At 47.4% G+C, this 16,076-nt stretch overlaps 2 protein-coding genes across 12 annotated transcripts in view; both read left to right on the forward strand.

Annotated features, from left to right (window-relative positions):
• The first annotated feature begins 1,466 nt into the window (after positions 1–1,466).
• Positions 1,467–9,230, forward strand: LOC148640747 (uncharacterized). 2 transcript variants are annotated; one of them, XR_015929916.1, is made up of 6 exons: positions 1,467–1,587; positions 3,676–4,692; positions 6,021–6,153; positions 6,617–6,694; positions 8,013–8,686; positions 8,736–9,230. XR_015929916.1 is itself a non-coding variant. In XM_088618867.1 (5 exons), exons 2-5 carry the CDS (start codon positions 3,677–3,679, stop codon positions 8,199–8,201), a joined length of 1,416 nt encoding a protein of 471 aa, XP_088474993.1. In that variant the 5' UTR covers positions 1,467–1,587; position 3,676; the 3' UTR covers positions 8,202–9,230. The 2 variants fall into 2 exon arrangements, 1 of the variants encoding a protein (XP_088474993.1); XM_088618867.1 differs by having other exon boundaries at positions 8,013–9,230.
• Positions 9,231–11,584: 2,354 nt separating this feature from the next.
• The window catches only part of znf384b (zinc finger protein 384 b), a 32,505-nt gene continuing 28,013 nt past the window's right edge, over positions 11,585–16,076 (forward strand). For all 10 annotated transcript variants that reach the window (XM_088618860.1, XM_088618854.1, XM_088618856.1 and 7 more), the window contains exon 1: positions 11,585–12,025. The gene's annotated coding sequence lies outside the window, so the exon portion shown is untranslated. The remainder of the gene's footprint in view (positions 12,026–16,076) is intronic.

Consider the following 16,076-nt stretch of genomic DNA (forward strand, 5'->3'; position numbering starts at 1 on the left):
GTAATGGGAAGGTTGCAGGTTCAAATCCCAGGTGCGGCACAGTTGCGGTACCCTTGAGCAAGTTACCTCACTTGAATTGCTCCAGCAAAACACGCAGCTGTATAAGTGGATGCAGATGGAGTCAGTGTCAATCAAATAAACTGGTAGATCTTAAAGCCAAGAGCTATATATCACCCTGTAACTCACCACTGGCAGCCCCACTGGAGTTCAGCAGGTGTGAGCCTGGCTCGTACCTGGATGGGAGACTCTTGGGAAAGATAAGGCTGCTGCTGGAAGTGGTGCTAGTGAGACCATCAGGGGGCGCTCACCCTGCAGTCTGTGTGGGTCCTAATGTCCCAGTATAGGGACGGGGACACTATACTGTCGGGAAAAAAAGGGCGCCGTCCTTTTGAAGGATGAGACGCACACACCCATAGTACTCTTGGCGTTCCTTACATGCCCCTGTAGAGGCTGTTAACGTCGATCTGATTGACCTCAATGCTTTTTCTAATTGCTTTCACTAGGAGGCACAAATATAAATCATTAATAAAAGATGGGACACACTGAGTTCCAAGAAGCAAGTTCTAGTCATACGTACTGGGTGTTTATGTATGTATAATATTTACAATTTCTGGATTTCAATGGGTGTGCAATAACAGTTCAAACTGAATATTGAGAAACATGGGAAAATCAGTATTTAAACCAAATAGATATGTCAAAATGTTTACATCCATCATGCAGTTCAGCGGGGGAGCTGGAGTCTATCCCAGCAGGCAATAGGCTCAAGGTAGGGTACACCCTGGATGGGACACCAGTCCAACACAGGGCAGACAGACACTGTGTGTGTTTGTGTTGGTTTTCCCAGAAGCCAGTTTACCTACCAGCATGGCTTTGGACTGTGGGAGGAAACCCACACAAACATGGGGAGAACATACAAACTCAACACAGACAGTACCCCAGGAGCTGAACCCGGGGCCCCAACACTGCAAGGCAGCAATGCTCACTATGGGGCTATTATGCTGCCCCAAAGAACATCCATCCTTCCCTTATTTAGAGATTCCTGTTCTTGGGAAGGAGAGTGGCTCCTCGGAGCCCACTGAAAACTCCTAATGTGGAAGGGAGAACGTGCAGACTCCTCGCAGACAGACCACAGGCTCCAAAGATCCAAGAAGCAGAGCTGACTGCTACATCACTGCACCCCCCAAAACTGGCATGGACATGGATTGAAGGCAGAAAGGTCCTAAGGGTTAAACCATTAACAATAATTTAATGTGAACCCCGAGTCAAAATTAAGAAATAGAATAATTACCAGGTGTTATTGCTTTAGATTTGGAGAAGGGAATTTTAAGCAACTGTTCATTTTACACGCTATGGTGATATACACAATAATTCTGCCTTAACTAATAAGATATACGTTTGTGTTTACACCGGTAACTTTACTAGCTGAACAGTGTATGGACTTTTGGAAACGCCGGTCGACAATCTAATTTTCAGCTTTGAATTAGACAGCCATTTTAAATAAGGGCAGCACGTAGCCCTGGCGGAATCAGCTTGACGCCATATTCACTCATGGCGAGAGGAAGGGCTGCTCTGCTGCTTTGTCAGAAGGTGAGTCGAATGTTGCATTTAATTTCCAACAGCAACAGGAAGTTACTTGATTTGACAGCCCCCGACTTTCACCGCTGAGTATTAAATTGTACATGTTTGTTAGGTCATAAGCATTTTATGCATTGTCAGATTGTACGAACGCTCAAAATGACAATGAACTCTGAAGCAACTAACTGGTTCCATTTATAAGGCCTGCGATTTTATGCTAATATTGTTTTCCACTCTTTTGGCTAAGGTGAAGCTTTTAAAGTCGACGAAATTGTGAAGGCTTTACTCGTGAATACGCGTAGGATTTAAATGCACAAGTGTGTCCGGTTTTAAATTTGCGGTTGACATGTTTTCTGGGGTTGTTGATCCGCGGGGAGTGTGTTGCAGTTCTTCTATTCCGCCACAAGATGGCGGCGGAGCACAGGAGTTCACTGGTATAGGGGAGTCGACAACGATCGCAACCATGCCCTCCAGATTGACTGGAGGGGGGGAAAAAAAAACTCGTTTTTCTTCGCCCAAGAAAAACGGAGACATCCAAAGTTTACAAAATAATTTGCTGTTCCTTTTTTTTTTTTTACTTTTTACTTGAGCTCAGGGACATCCGTTTCAGTAAAATTAACTTCACATGCCATACGGGTTTCGGTGCTCTTCCATACCTTGATTATAAAGTGGCACTTGTCAAAAAGAGTTTATAACAACCGAGCTGTTCGATTTAAAAACCGGCGGGTATGTCCATATTAAGAACCTGGACTGTGTTCATTTGCTGTCTTGCGTCTAATTATCTTACAATTAAAAACGCGGACAAAAATACATAACATTTAAAGTACAGTCAGGGTTTTTCAAATGAAAGCTTCTGAATATAGAATATGCTATATAGTCCTGTCTCTGTAATGTATAGACCATTTAGTGACACGTATCTTGTTTTTAGCTCACTTTTTAAATCTTCCCCCCCCCCCCCCCCCCCCCCCATTTCTGTTAGGCTTTACTGTCCAGAATTTTCTTTGTAGTAGACTAAATAAGCCATGAATTATTTCGTTCTGTAGTATGTCCTGTTCAAGAGCTTCTTCAAAATAATTTGCTAGTGCTATTCTTTTCCGTTTGTATTTCTGTTAGTGAATGTCTCAATGAAGTTTGTATCTGTTTTAAGTTTCTTTCACTTGTCCTCTTTTGGTTGACAGTTTATTGCTATTAAGCTGCTTTTGATAAAAGTGTTCTACAATTGTCATGATACTGACTGACTCATATAATAATAATAATAATAATAATAATAAAAATAAAAAACTTTATTTTATATAGCGCCTTTAAAGGTGGCTTCTTGAAGTGCTTCTCAAAGTGCATATCTTGTACATACTGTATACGTATCTTACACTTAAGGAGGATTTGTGGTTGATCGAGGGATTTAAAAATCGGTTCCTGCAAGGTGGCTGTGTTGCTTGTTCCAGACACCCACAGCTCTTGGTGTTGGGACACATCTCCTGTGCTTTGTTTTGGGGACAGCCGCTGTGTGTGTGTGTGTGTGTGTGTGTGTGTGTGTGTGTGTGTGTGTGTGTGTGTGTGTGTGTGTGTGTGTGTGTGTGTGTGTGTGTGTGTGTGTTTGGGGGGGGGGGTTGCTCTCCAGCAGTAGATGAAGTGGATCCCTTTTAAATGTGCTCCACTGTAGTGTCCTCTGGCGCCTTTTCAGGATATTCTGACGTCGCTCAGATCTTGTGCTGCAGCAGAGTGAGATTCAGTGTGAAACTGAATTCAGAAAGCCAGGTCTTTCTGATCCAGTAGTGGCTGCACATTGGTGGTGGGGGGTGGGATTCCCCATTACCTGTAAAGAGCTTTGAGTTAAGTGTCAGAAAAGTGCCATAGAAGTGTAAGCAATTCTTATTCTGTGTTCGTGATCTGCTGGGAAGCTCCCACTGTTTATGTGGGTGGGGAGGACTAATCATACTTGCAAAAGCTATATCATTTTGGAGTGATTTGGAGGCTGTAAGGGTGATATGTACTACAATGAATGCTCCAGTGCAGAGCCACTTCGGTCTTTAAAAGTCCTGCAAATAAATGTTGATGAGTTGCAGCCTGTTGACATTAATGGGTCTATTTTGGTGATCGCAGGATGTTGAGGTGTCCGAAGATATTGCCTGCGCCCTGCTTGAAAAGGACCCGCAGATTCCTGCTGCTGCTCTCCAAGGACCCGTGTGGGCCCGTCTCTTCGGGACGCCTGATTTTCCAGCGGGACTGGCCGGGACATGGCAGGACGTTTCGTTTGGTCTCTCCACCCCCATTGGACAATTCCCAGGCGGGTCAGAATGAAACGCCAGACTGCGCCGCAGGGTTATCTAGGACGGCTTCCGAGGCCCCAGAGCGGCCTGTTTCCCCTGGTTTGTCCCCGCCCGCAAGGAAAGATAGGAATTCTCTTTCTCGGGGCCGGAGCGGGGCTGTCTGGCGTAACTGCCTGTCCAGGTGGAACTCAAAAACGGCGTCGTCTTGTCGCCTGACCGAAGGCTGTCCTGCAGAGTCGAGAGGGAGGGCTGACCTGTCTGTTTTTCCGGACTCCAGTTGTGAAGCTTGGACAGGCTGGACAAGGAGACAGAGACGTGCTTCGTCGCAGGACCCCGAAGACCCCTGCAAAGCTGCCCTCCCAGAATGCCTGTCCAGAAGGAGAGAGCGGTTCCTTAAGGCACCCTGGGAGGCCTTGGTGAATCGCTCCGAAAACAGCTGCTATCCCCATCAATGGTCCAGTTCCGGGAAAAATAGCGGATCCGTTTCTCTCGGGGGTTCCTGGCTGCCTGGAAACGCTGTGTTTGCGGGCGGTGGCGTGGCCAGCCGGTCTTGCATCCTGTCTGGTCAGCCGCGCCTCGCTGGCCTGCCCTGCCCCCGCGACCTCCATCACCAGGCCTCCTCCTCCTCCTCCTCCTCTCCGCCGACCCTGAGGGAGTGCCTGTCCGCGCAGAACGAGTCCCGCTGCCGGCGGGCCCTGAGCCCCAACGGCCCCCTGTATGAGCCCGGGGCCGAGGGGCCGCGAGGCCGGGCGGCGGTGCTGGTGTCGCTCTGCTCGGTGCGGGGGGAGCCGGCCTTCCTCTTCACCCTGAGGTCCAGCAGGCTGCCGGGCCGCCACAAGGGGGACGTCAGGTAAGCGGATCGCTCCGGTTTCGGCGCGGGGGATGCTGGGATCTGCTGCCGTGACGTCCTTGTCCTGCCCAGCTCGTTTTGTCGGGGGGGGGACTGCCTGTTTGCACGCGTGCTCCCATGCAAAGACATTGAGGCAGCGCTGTAAACGTCAGAGAAGCAGCTATAGCCACAGAGTTCGAGAACGCACAGCTTAGATGCCCATCGGGACAAGCCCTGTGCAGGAACAGAATCGCGAGTAGGGGGTAGAGGTCAGCAATGCTCGATCCACGATTGCTTGGCGGCAGCAGCAAGAACAGATTTTCTAACGGGGGGGGGGGGAGAGCCGCACAACTTACACAACTTACTCAAGTCGGCAGGAGCAAAAAAACCCACAGGTAGAGGTGGAAGTAGACGGTTTGCGATCCGGTGCCCATGGGTACTTGTCGGTCATAAGCAGTTGCTGACGGAGCTGACTGGCTCCCGGAAGAAGCCCCGAAACACAGGACAGGGAAGCCGGATTGATGGAGGAGGACCAGCATGCAGTGTGTCTGAAGTAGACCTGTTTTAAACTGGGAGGTCTCGCTCCGGCGGCAGCAAACGGCAGATATAAAGTTGGGGGGGGGGACCCTCCATCCTACTGCATTTTCAGGGTCCCAAGCCGGAGTCTGTCCCAGCAAGCAAGGGGCACACGGTGGGGTACCCCCTGGATGGGACGCCAGTCCATCACAGTGCACCCACTGGAAACTGAAGCCAAGCAAAATTGGGGAAGATAGACAAATTCCCATTATTTCCACCTACGTCTACACGTGAACCTTTTATGCGGTCTCTTCTTAACTTGGAAGAATTTGTCAGCCATTGGTGCCGACTCAAAAGCTCTCAAGCGAGTGATCAGTTGATGACCAGACACGGGCTGGAATAAATACTGGATCAAACACGCCCACAGCGTCTTTCCATCCATCCATTTTTTTCTAACGGCTTCGTCCGGTTCAGGGTCGCGGGGGAACCAGAGTCTATCCCAGGAAGTAACGGGCACACGGCGGGGTACGCCCTGGGCAGGACGTCAGTCCCTCTCTGGTCACACACAGACACGCTCGCACCAGGGCCAGTTTTCCCAGAAGCCACTTAACCTACTGCTGTCTTTGGACTGTGGGAGGAAACCGGAGCACCTGGAGGAAAGCCATGCAGTATGTGGGGGAGAACATGCAAACTCCACACAGACTGTACCCCTGGAATTGCAGTGCTGAGCACTGCACCACCGTGCTGCCCCTGCATCAGCCCAGTAATAAGAGGTGAAAGGAGGGCGCTTGAATAACAGTTTGCCCCCTTGTTTCTCTCTCTCTCTGCCCCAGTTTCGCGGGAGGCAAGCAGGACCCGGCGGATCGCGACGTGGTGGAGACGGCGCTCCGCGAGGCCAGGGAAGAGCTGGGGGTGACCGTGGCCCCGGGCTGCGTGTGGGGGGTCCTGAAGCCGCTCCGCGACAGGGTGAGAGCGCTGACCCCCCGCCCCTCTTGCGGCACAGGGCCGATCGCCCCGATTCGCTGCAGCTCTCTCTGGGACGTATAGCAGTTGGAGCATTGTGGGTAAACCAGGCCTAGCCATGCGGCATCAGGGAGCGACCCTGAGCCTGTCCCATAGTCCCGGAGCCTGAGGCTGGGACAGACCCTGGGCGGGACAAGCACAGACAATATAGAGACACTAGGTAATTGCACTGTCACGTCTCTGAAAGATGGGGTTGGGCAGCTCGGTAAAAAGCCCCACAGATGTCGGACTCCACACAGAAGGTGCTCCTGTCCATAGTCCAGCCCTGCTAGTCACTTAACCCTAAATGAGTGAGTGTTGATGGGCAATCGGCCCATGAGGAGGAAGTTCAGTCCGTTTGGCAAACGGCACGTGATTACTGAATGACGTCTTTTGTTTTTTTTTGCCGGTTGGATTTCTCTTTCAGTCAGGAATGATGATTGCTCCGGTTGTTGCCCATCTGGGTCCAGTGGAGGCGTTCTCGTTTAACCCAAATCCGGACGAGGTAAGGGTTTTCTGAACTCTCTGTGCCTTCGCCTTGCTCTGCGGATTGGGCTCTCTGCCTGGAAAAAGCCTGTTGCGGGATTGTCGATTTGTAGCAAACGCCTGATTTGAAAATGGGTATTATTCTGAATGACTGAAAAAAACATCCATTTCACAAAAGCTCTGTGGAAGGACATTTAGTATCAAGTCCGGATTTGAACTCCTTGAGGAAGGAGGACACGTGGCCCAATTGAAATATCTAAGGGGAGAGCTTCTTTTACATTAGAATAAGAAACCCGGACCATACAGAATCAAGGAGACCGTACAGGACCAGAACACCAGGGAGCTGTTTGGTGGACAGGTGAAAATCAAGCAGTAGGATCAAATTTGTCCAGTTTATTGTCTTTAGACTGTGCCAGTCCGTTAGAAGGACGGTTTTAATGCAGAATGTCTTCAGCCAAATGAGAGAAAGTGGACAATTCAAGGCTGTTGGGAAAGGTCTAATAATAACCCTATATTATTTCATTTATTTCATAAACTAAGTCCTCCAGTGTCCAATGTCCCAGCATGACAAAGTCAATGCCCCTCTAGTCCACTCAGTTCGAACAACTAGAGCCAGCCGTGGGAGTATTTATTAAAGGGGATCTGCAATGCAATTAAAATATTTCAGACCTGGAAAGAATCGGCACTGATGAGTGCATTTCAAACCACAGTGAAAGTACAAGGTACACAATAGCTTGTAAAACCTCCTATTGACATCACAAAATAGACACAATGTCCAGGTCGGCGCAGCGCCATGTTCTGTGATTCGGAACGAGGCAACAAGACTTCCAGTGAGGTGAAGCGGCCCTGTGACACTGTAGACAAGCAGGCTTGTGAATCCAGCTCTTTTCATCCAGGAGAAATATTGCTCTCCACTTCGAGACGGTTTTACCAACAAATACTACTCACTGGTTCACTCTGCCTGCAGATCACGCTCATTTGCTCGTCCATCCCGTAACTTTGGTCAGTACAGGGACTAGTGAGCAGGAAGGGCCGCTTCACAGTGCAATTCTCACAAGCTCTCGCCCACGGAGAGGCCAGGGGTTTGTGACAACACGGCGACTTACTGTACTTTCGCAGAGTTTGTGACTTTGGTGCTTAATCCGAAATTTGGCAACTGTTTCTATACCCTCAATGAATGCATTTCGTTACCTGAGATTTAATGACCAGAAGCTTGGACGGCATATCGCCTTGACACGTCACGGGGGGGTTTCATTCCGGGCTGCGGCGGGTCTGACCCCTGTCCGGGCCCTCGGGGCCCCGTGCTCATGTCCGCCCTCGCTCTGTGTCCCGCGCAGGTGGAGGAGATCTTCACCCTCACCCTCTCGCACCTGTGCGACCCGGCCAACCGCGGCTACACGCACTTCCGCGCCGGCGCGCGCTACGCCTACACCCTGCCCGTCTTCAAGAACGGCAGGCACCGCGTCTGGGGGCTGACGGCGGTGGCGCTGGACGAGGCCCTGAAGCTCGTTGTGCCCCGAGGCTGAGCCCCGGGGGCCTGCCGCCCTGGTTACGGGGAGCCCCGGAGCGGCGGGGGTTCAGGTGACTGTTGAATCGGCTGTTTCTCTAGGCCTGCAGCAGCTGTAGGGATGGGCTAGGACCCCTTCGGCCATCGGACTAGCCTTCTGGCGGTTGAACAAATTACCTGCAAATGCTGCCAGACTTTAGAAATGGCTGATTTGTAGGAGTAACTGGACCGGCCCTCTCCAGAACCAGGGTCTGGGACCACCTGGTAGTAACTGGACCTGGACCACCTGGAGTCTGAGCCCGCCTGGCAGTAACTGGACCGGGCCTCTCCAGAACCCGGGGTCTGAGCCCGCCTGGCAGTAACTGGACCGGGCCTCTCCAGAACCCCGGGTCTGAGCCCGCCTGGCAGTAACTGGACCGGGCCTCTCCAAAACTCGGGGTCTGAGCCTGTCTGTAGTAACTGGACCGGGCCTCTCCAGAACCCGGGGTCTGAGCCCGCCTGGCAGTAACTGGACCGGGCCTCTCCAAAACTCGGGGTCTGAGCCTGTCTGTAGTAACTGGACCGGGCCTCTCCAGAACCCGGGGTCTGAGCCTGTCTGTAGTAACTGGACCGGGCATTTCAGGACCGGGGTTGGGTAACAGTGTTATATGGGATTCACAAAACAAGCTAAAAGCTAGCCCAGTGAATCAAAGTAGCAGATTATGCCAATATTTGGCACAAGAATTTGACTTAAAAGTGACTTAAAAGCAAACAAATCACTTATATAGTAATGAATACTTCTGTGCTCTAGAAGCAATCTTGTATTATGTAGATAGACATTGTGCTGGCTCTTTTTGGCACAATATTTAATATTAACTATTGGGACAGTTTTCAGCACAATCCCAATTGTCTTTACGCCCGTGGTAAAGGATTTTTAAACCCTCGAAAAAATACACTGTAATTAAATAAAAGCCTACAAAATGTTTTAAAATAAGAATGTTGTTATGAACGCTTAGACCTTGGCGATGGACACAAGTGTTAATAAAAATGCATTTTTGGTCAGTCTAAACTCAGAAGCTACTTTGTCCACATCCCATTGAAAATTTCCTTTGACCTCACTGAGACAACCGTGAAAGCAGTGAGGAGAGAAAGCTTTCCCAGGAGTCTCCCATCCAGGTACTGGCCAGGCTCACACTGCTGAGCTGCAGTGGGGCTGCAGGGTGATGTAGCTGCTGGCCATAATGAACGAAGACACCCCCTCTCTGGTGGTCGTTGGGGGGGGGGATCTGCCGGAGTGCAGGGGAACCTCGCCCCCCCTCGTTCTCTGGACAGGAACCGACTCTGAACTTTCGGAGGGCCTGAGGCCGGCAGAAGACGCAACCCCAAGCCTGTTTCTGCCTCGGTGGGAGTCTGTCCAGGTCTCTGAGGACTTCGGCGTGGCTCACTGGGAAGAAGAAGACCCGAGAATTGACGGTGTCACGTGTTTTAGTCCCAGTCAAATTGGGTGAAGTACTTCCAAGCAGGGAGCTGCGTCACCATGCAAAGGCCACAGAGGATCAGGTGAAGCTTTATTCCACACGGAAAGAACGAGAAAAGAGACAGTGTTTCGGCTGTCGCGCTTTATTTCCACGCGTGTGAGGTGGTCCACCTCAGGTGTGTGTGCTTCTTCAGTTGAGAAGGCCCCCCAGCCGCAACAACAGTACAATTTGGCTGGGCTGAGGGCCGACCTCCTGCCCATGGAGTGACCAAGAGGCAGAGGAAGAGATGGGGTGGAGGGAGGAACCAGGAGATGAATGCGAGGGAGAGCACGGCATAGGATTGATGATGTCTGGGTAAGGAAATGACGTCGGGAGTGACTGCGAACTACTGCCCGCTGAGGCTGAGCAGTTCTCTCCCGAACTTTTGTTATAAACTTCATTTTTATCACGCACAACCTTCCCGTCGACATAGTTTGAAAGAACTCCTGATCTCCGTTTTTAAATTCACTTTCCGGCCACCCGTCTCACTGCACTGTACAGCAACCCGAGAAGACAACACTGGGTTTGTGACTATGGAAGAAACTAATTTTAGAAATGTAGGTATACGCCCCATTTAGAAAAATACCCTGGGATTCTGGGTTGGGAGAATTATTCGTTTGTCGTTTTTTTTTATTACCACCTCGGCGCCTCTCGACCTTAAATGGTCTGCCCTTAACTAAAATGTCGGATGGGCTTTTCAGACGGGGAAGTTACCCGGATGTTGCCCTCACTCGGCTTTGTAAAATGGCCGAAGCTAGGCTTTTCTCCTCGGCAAGATAGCTGTAATTGAAATAGTTTAAACTAGTGATGAGGGGCGTGTGCGTGGGGATTTCAGAAATTCGTTGCATAAGTGCATCATCTGGGTAACCGACAGCTGCAGTCGTCCGGCTGAGGAGCTTTTCGCTTTTTATCCCATACAGCCGAGACCAGAAACGGTTACACCCTCAGAAAAACAAAGACTACACGATAGGTTTTATTATTCCGTCTTTATTAGCTTATTAGCTTGGGACTTCTCCAGGTCATGTCATGTCAGAAAAATCGGCAAAGAGACATGAATCGACATGAACATCCGTTATTTATGACGGGGGTTCTCATCGATGCTCAGCAATCTCTTTTATGGCCCCAGAGAGTTCAAAATACTTGTCAAACAGTTCTTTAGGATTTTACCGTGTCTGTGAAAGGCCGTTTATCATTAACGTAAAATTACAGTATCCCCATAAATTATTTTTTGTGGAAAACTAATTCACCAATGTAACATTTCAATACTTCGCAGCACCAACGTAGTGTATTAGAAAATAAAATGTCTATATTTATATTTTTTTAGTCACAGAGATGGAGGAAGCAAAATAAAGAATGTAGCTAATAATATTTTCACGGCGCTTAGTTTTTGGCGCACTCTGATGACGTCCCAGCCTTTTTTCGGCCTTAACGTCGCAAAATGGAGCTTTTGGTTTTCTTTCAGGGACACTATGTCTGTCAGTGCTGCCTGCCTGCTGGTAGAAAAATAAAAATCTGAAAATTCGACGCCGATTTGGTTAAAACAATAAAGTGTCTGGATCTTAAATATACAAAAAAGGACTACAAAAGCAACATCTTCCATCAAACCGGACAGAGTACCTTGGCGCCCGCTCACATACTGCTGTACACAAGATGGGCTACCTTCCCCGCCCTTTTATTTAAACGTCAGAAATACAAAAAAGGAGACAAAATATTAAAACGGATACAGAAATAAACACACTTCACAGCCAGAGGCATTCATAATCATAAAAGCTGAAAATGAAGCTTTTTACCTATTTTCATTGTACGTCTTGCCTTTTGATTCTTTAAATTTCTAATAGAATTTAAATAAAAAAGGAATTCTACCTTAAAAGCATCAATAGAGGGAGCATTAGACCATTTGGTATTAGACCATTTACTTGATGAAGTATTTCGCCAACATAATTAACAGGTTAAAATAAAATCATATCCTTTATCCAAATCAGGTCTACCAAAATATAAAATAATATCCTTTCAATTTAATATTTACCTTTGAATGTTTAACAATAACATTTTGCAAATCTATCCAAGACAATGTTGGCTATCTTTCGCAGGCGTGTGTGATTTGACCTCACTCTCAGGAAGTGACGAAGCATTCCCCGCAGTATTCGACCTTATCTCCCGGAAGTGTGGCGTAGCGCGAGCCAGCGTCGAGCTGCCTCTGGAAAAAAAAACGAAAAAAAAAGAAAAAAAAGTCCTCGCGCGGATCTGGGCCCCCGAACAATCCGGGGATTTTGGACCAAGTTTCTCACCGGCCCGGTTTCCTCGGCTCAAGCCGCCGCCGGGGGGAGGGAATCCGCCACCAGCTCTGGTAATTTTCCCCGTTAATTATTCTTAATTATCCTTATTTTTGACCGTTTAATTAGGAGCCGCTTCGTCTCTGTTTCCCCGGAGCCGGAAGTCTGCAGCCCCGTGCTGCCGAATGAGGCTGCGGCTCTCCTCGCGCCGGGGCTCGCGCGTCGTCGACGGTTTTTTTTTTCTATCCGTGAGTTTTTTTTCTTTTTTTTTCTCTTTTTTTATTTTCGCACACAGAGAGACACACGGAGAGAGAGGGAGGGGGAGAGAGAGAGACAGATCATTGCCGGAAGTTTTAAAAGAACAATTGTTTGTTTTGTCGGTCTCTCTCGCAATAAAGGAGAAAGAAAAATATTTGTTTTTGTTTTGTTTTTTCCAACCCCCCTCCCTCTCTCTCTCTCTCCCGAAAGACGTTCCGAAACAAAAGATACAAATTCACTGCGCCGACCTTCCGAGAGTGAGCGGGAAACGTTAAAATTAAATTAAATAAGGAATTACTACATTCATTATCATGATTTTCGCTGTAATTAGTGTTATTATTAGCAGTGATATTATTACTTTTCGGGTGGGGGAAGCACGGCGTGTCTAGCCCCTGAGAAATGGGAAGTTTATTAGTTACCTCATTACTATTAGTGTATTTTACCCTCCTTTGAAACCCTGACGTGTGTGATCAATATAAGCGGAGAGGTTGTACATTATGTTTTTAACGTTTAATAGTGATAAACGGTGTGTCACTAAGTTTAGGCTCCTAACCGGTGACCCTAATGGGCCATTTAAGACCAGTACTCGGAGCTCAATGGGAATAATAAGGTTGCTAACATTAGCACTCATTTGGAGCAAGTTTTACATGGGCACAAGCATCATTTACATTCACCCACATCATCGTGGTTATCCTCTATTGATCCCCTATTGGCTGAGGGCCTCCCAGCAATTCTTCCACCAGTGGGTCTGTATTGGCTTTTTTTTTGCATCTGCTGCCAAAGATATGTGTTCTATAGGCGGACACAGAAATATGTGCTTATATGGATATATTCCACATAGGTCCCCACGTATATCTAAAAGCAGGTATACAGTGCCCCCCAAACCTAACATTGAGTTTTCCCTGTCGTATACACGAGAAATCGGAATTCCCATAAAACAAACGATTCTGAGCTCAGGAGGTCAGCTTTTATTTTGAGGATATGTTTTGCAGGCCCACTTAAATCCGTTTTCCACCGGAACATGGTGCTGGGTCAGTCCCCACCCCAAAAAAATCAGGTGATCATAAGTATTGGGACACGTAAAACCTAAAGCAAATTAAAGAAGGGAAGTCGTATTTTGTTGCAAGTCCCTCGCTTGTGATAACTCCGTCGAGCCCCGGTCCCACGGACATCACCAAACTCAATAAGTTCGGGGTGTTTTTTTCTTACAAGATCCTGTTCGTATGTCTATTATTTATATAGATTATTAATAATTTCGGAGCCCTGCAGGGGCAGGGCACTTGCTCAGGATGGGTGTCGACCGTAAGCAGCTGAACCTGCTATATAAAATAGCCGGCCAGTATATTAAACACATGTAGTATTGATTTTTACCTCGTTTTTAATACTACTTGTTAACTCATCCTGCACATCACATTTCTGCGGTGAAATGTCTGCTGCACAACCTGTACTTATGCGCTCGTCCATCACATATTAGTCATCACAGGGACTAGTGAGCAGGAAGGGCCGCCTCAGGTCGTGATTCTCACAAACTCTTGCCCATAGAGAGACAGGCAATTCGCAACATTAATAGTGACCGTACAGTACTTTCAGTTCAGTTTTTCATCATGTGCACAAGTGCAATGAAATGCTTATGTGCATGTGTGCTCCAATACAAAGACATAAAGGAAACGCTAAAAACATAAACACAGAACAGCAGCAGTAATAACAAGTTAAATAACATACAACTTAAAAAAAAAAGTCAGACAAACAGTATGAGAATAGAAAAACCAGTGTGAGCCAGTGGTGGGGTGGAGTTCAGTGATCTGACAGCTTGCGGGAAGAAACTGTCTCTGGATCTGGAAATCTGTGCCTTTGTGCTCCTGTAATGCTGCCCAGAGGGGGGAGAGAAGTGAGAAACCAGGATGACTGGTATCCATAGCAATACCTTCGAAGGCTGTGTCAGGAGTGATTGAGAAATGAGACTCTTGTACACTGCCTGCACAGTCTGTGTGTATGCGCACTGTGTGTGTTCTGTGCTCTCTGTGTGTGCTCTGTGCTCTGTGTGCTATGCGCTCTGTGTGCGCTCTGTGCTCTGTGTGTGCTCTGTGTTCCTGTACCTTCCTGATTTTGTGTGTGTGTGTGTAGACTGGGGTCTGCAGCAGACACCCCCAGTTTAAGTGACTAATATTGCGGAAGGGGTGCCGAATGTCCATTAAATCACAAAACGCATTATTTCAGCATAAAAACACTTATTACATAAGAAAAATAACTGTGAATATAATATATATATATATGCCTCCTGGATTATTTGATTTCATTTTGAACTATTACAACCAACACAGTCAATGAGAAGGACTCCTGTGCCTTTTTCCTGAATGTGTCATGAATATAGTGTAGAAGATTTGCCCAAGCACACGAAACCCACACTTCAGGAATAATTTCGGAGCCCTGCAGGGGCAGGGCACTTGCTCAGGATGGGTGTCGACCGTAAGCAGCTGAACCTGCTATATAAAATAGCCGGGCCAGTATTTTAAACACATGTAGTATTGATTTTTACCTCGTTTTTCTATTTGTGTATTTTGTATTTTACTTATTTTCTATATACTTTGTCTATTATTGCGGGAATAGTTCGGTATTTCTGATTTTCACAGACAGAATTCCCCTTTGGCAGATTTTGGCTGTTAAACGGAGGGTTTGCTGTGGGTTAATCTGCCACTCGGTCCTTCCAGCCTGACTGCTCCGTGTCAAGCTCCGCGCTTTAAAGACAAATCCTGCACTATCCCATGGTGTTTTGTTTGAATTCCACATGTGCTTTTGGATGTGAAATTCCGGGACATGCTTTGAGTTGTTCCAGTATTGAAAGAGCTGGAGGAATAAGATGGTTATGGTCTTCACACGTCTGAACGTTGTGGATAGTTCTGCTCCTCGTTTCACGAATCCATCTAACGCTCATGTGATTGAGAGTCAGTTGGGATTACTAAATAGCCAACCTGCAGCTCCTTTAGCAAATCACCTGTAATGGCTACATGGACACACAGTTTTCACTGTATTCAGCATAACTGCACTACTTGTATATACTGCCTACACCATGGACACATAGCAGCTCTACTCATATTGAGTTATTCCATTTCTATTACATCTATTATCATGTAACCTTATTTTCATAACCTCAGTTTTGTGATTTTTGTGTTTTTGTGATTTCTGTGATTCTTGTGATTTTTGTGAGCTCGCAGAAAAGACATTTAATTGCCAGCAGCCACTGCTGCACGCCGTATTGTTGTGCATTTGAGAAATAAACTTTGTTTTGATTTGATTTGATTTGATTTGATTAAGAGCCTGAAATCGTAGGTTTCCTTACAGAAAATAACATTGCCTTGTCCCAGGTATGATATCTCTTCCAGCGTATGCATGGGACTCTTATATAAATGAAATGCATTCTTTCTCCAGATGCCTCTGATCTCCAGTTTTAAGTATGTAAAGTCACAGGTCTTGCTAGCATTTGTTTTGTAGCTAATGGAATGATTTTCAATTAACTGGATCCATCATCCAATTAATGGTTGATAATGATAGATATAATTATAATATATCATGACACCCGAAGAAGGCTTCACAACCGAAATGGTGTTTTTTCTCTTCTCTTTTCAGCGTGGAATAAACCTATTGCTTGTTCCTTTGCAGACTATATTATAATTATGATAGATGTTTATAGTAGTGCAGTACAGTGGTATGGTAGGGGGCATGGCTACCTCACAGTCCTGGGCTCAGTTCCTGGGGTGCTGTCTGTGTGGAGTTTGTATGTTCTCCCCGTGTTCTTGTGGGTTTCCTCCCACAGTCCAGAAACACGCTGGGATGTTAATTGGCTTCTGGGAAAACTGTGCCTCTGTGTGT

The sequence above is a fragment of the Lepisosteus platostomus genome, chromosome 25 (genome assembly GCF_059453375.1).
Source record: "Lepisosteus platostomus isolate fLepPlt1 chromosome 25, fLepPlt1.hap1, whole genome shotgun sequence".
In the NCBI taxonomy this organism is placed as follows: Eukaryota; Metazoa; Chordata; class Actinopteri; order Semionotiformes; family Lepisosteidae; genus Lepisosteus; species Lepisosteus platostomus.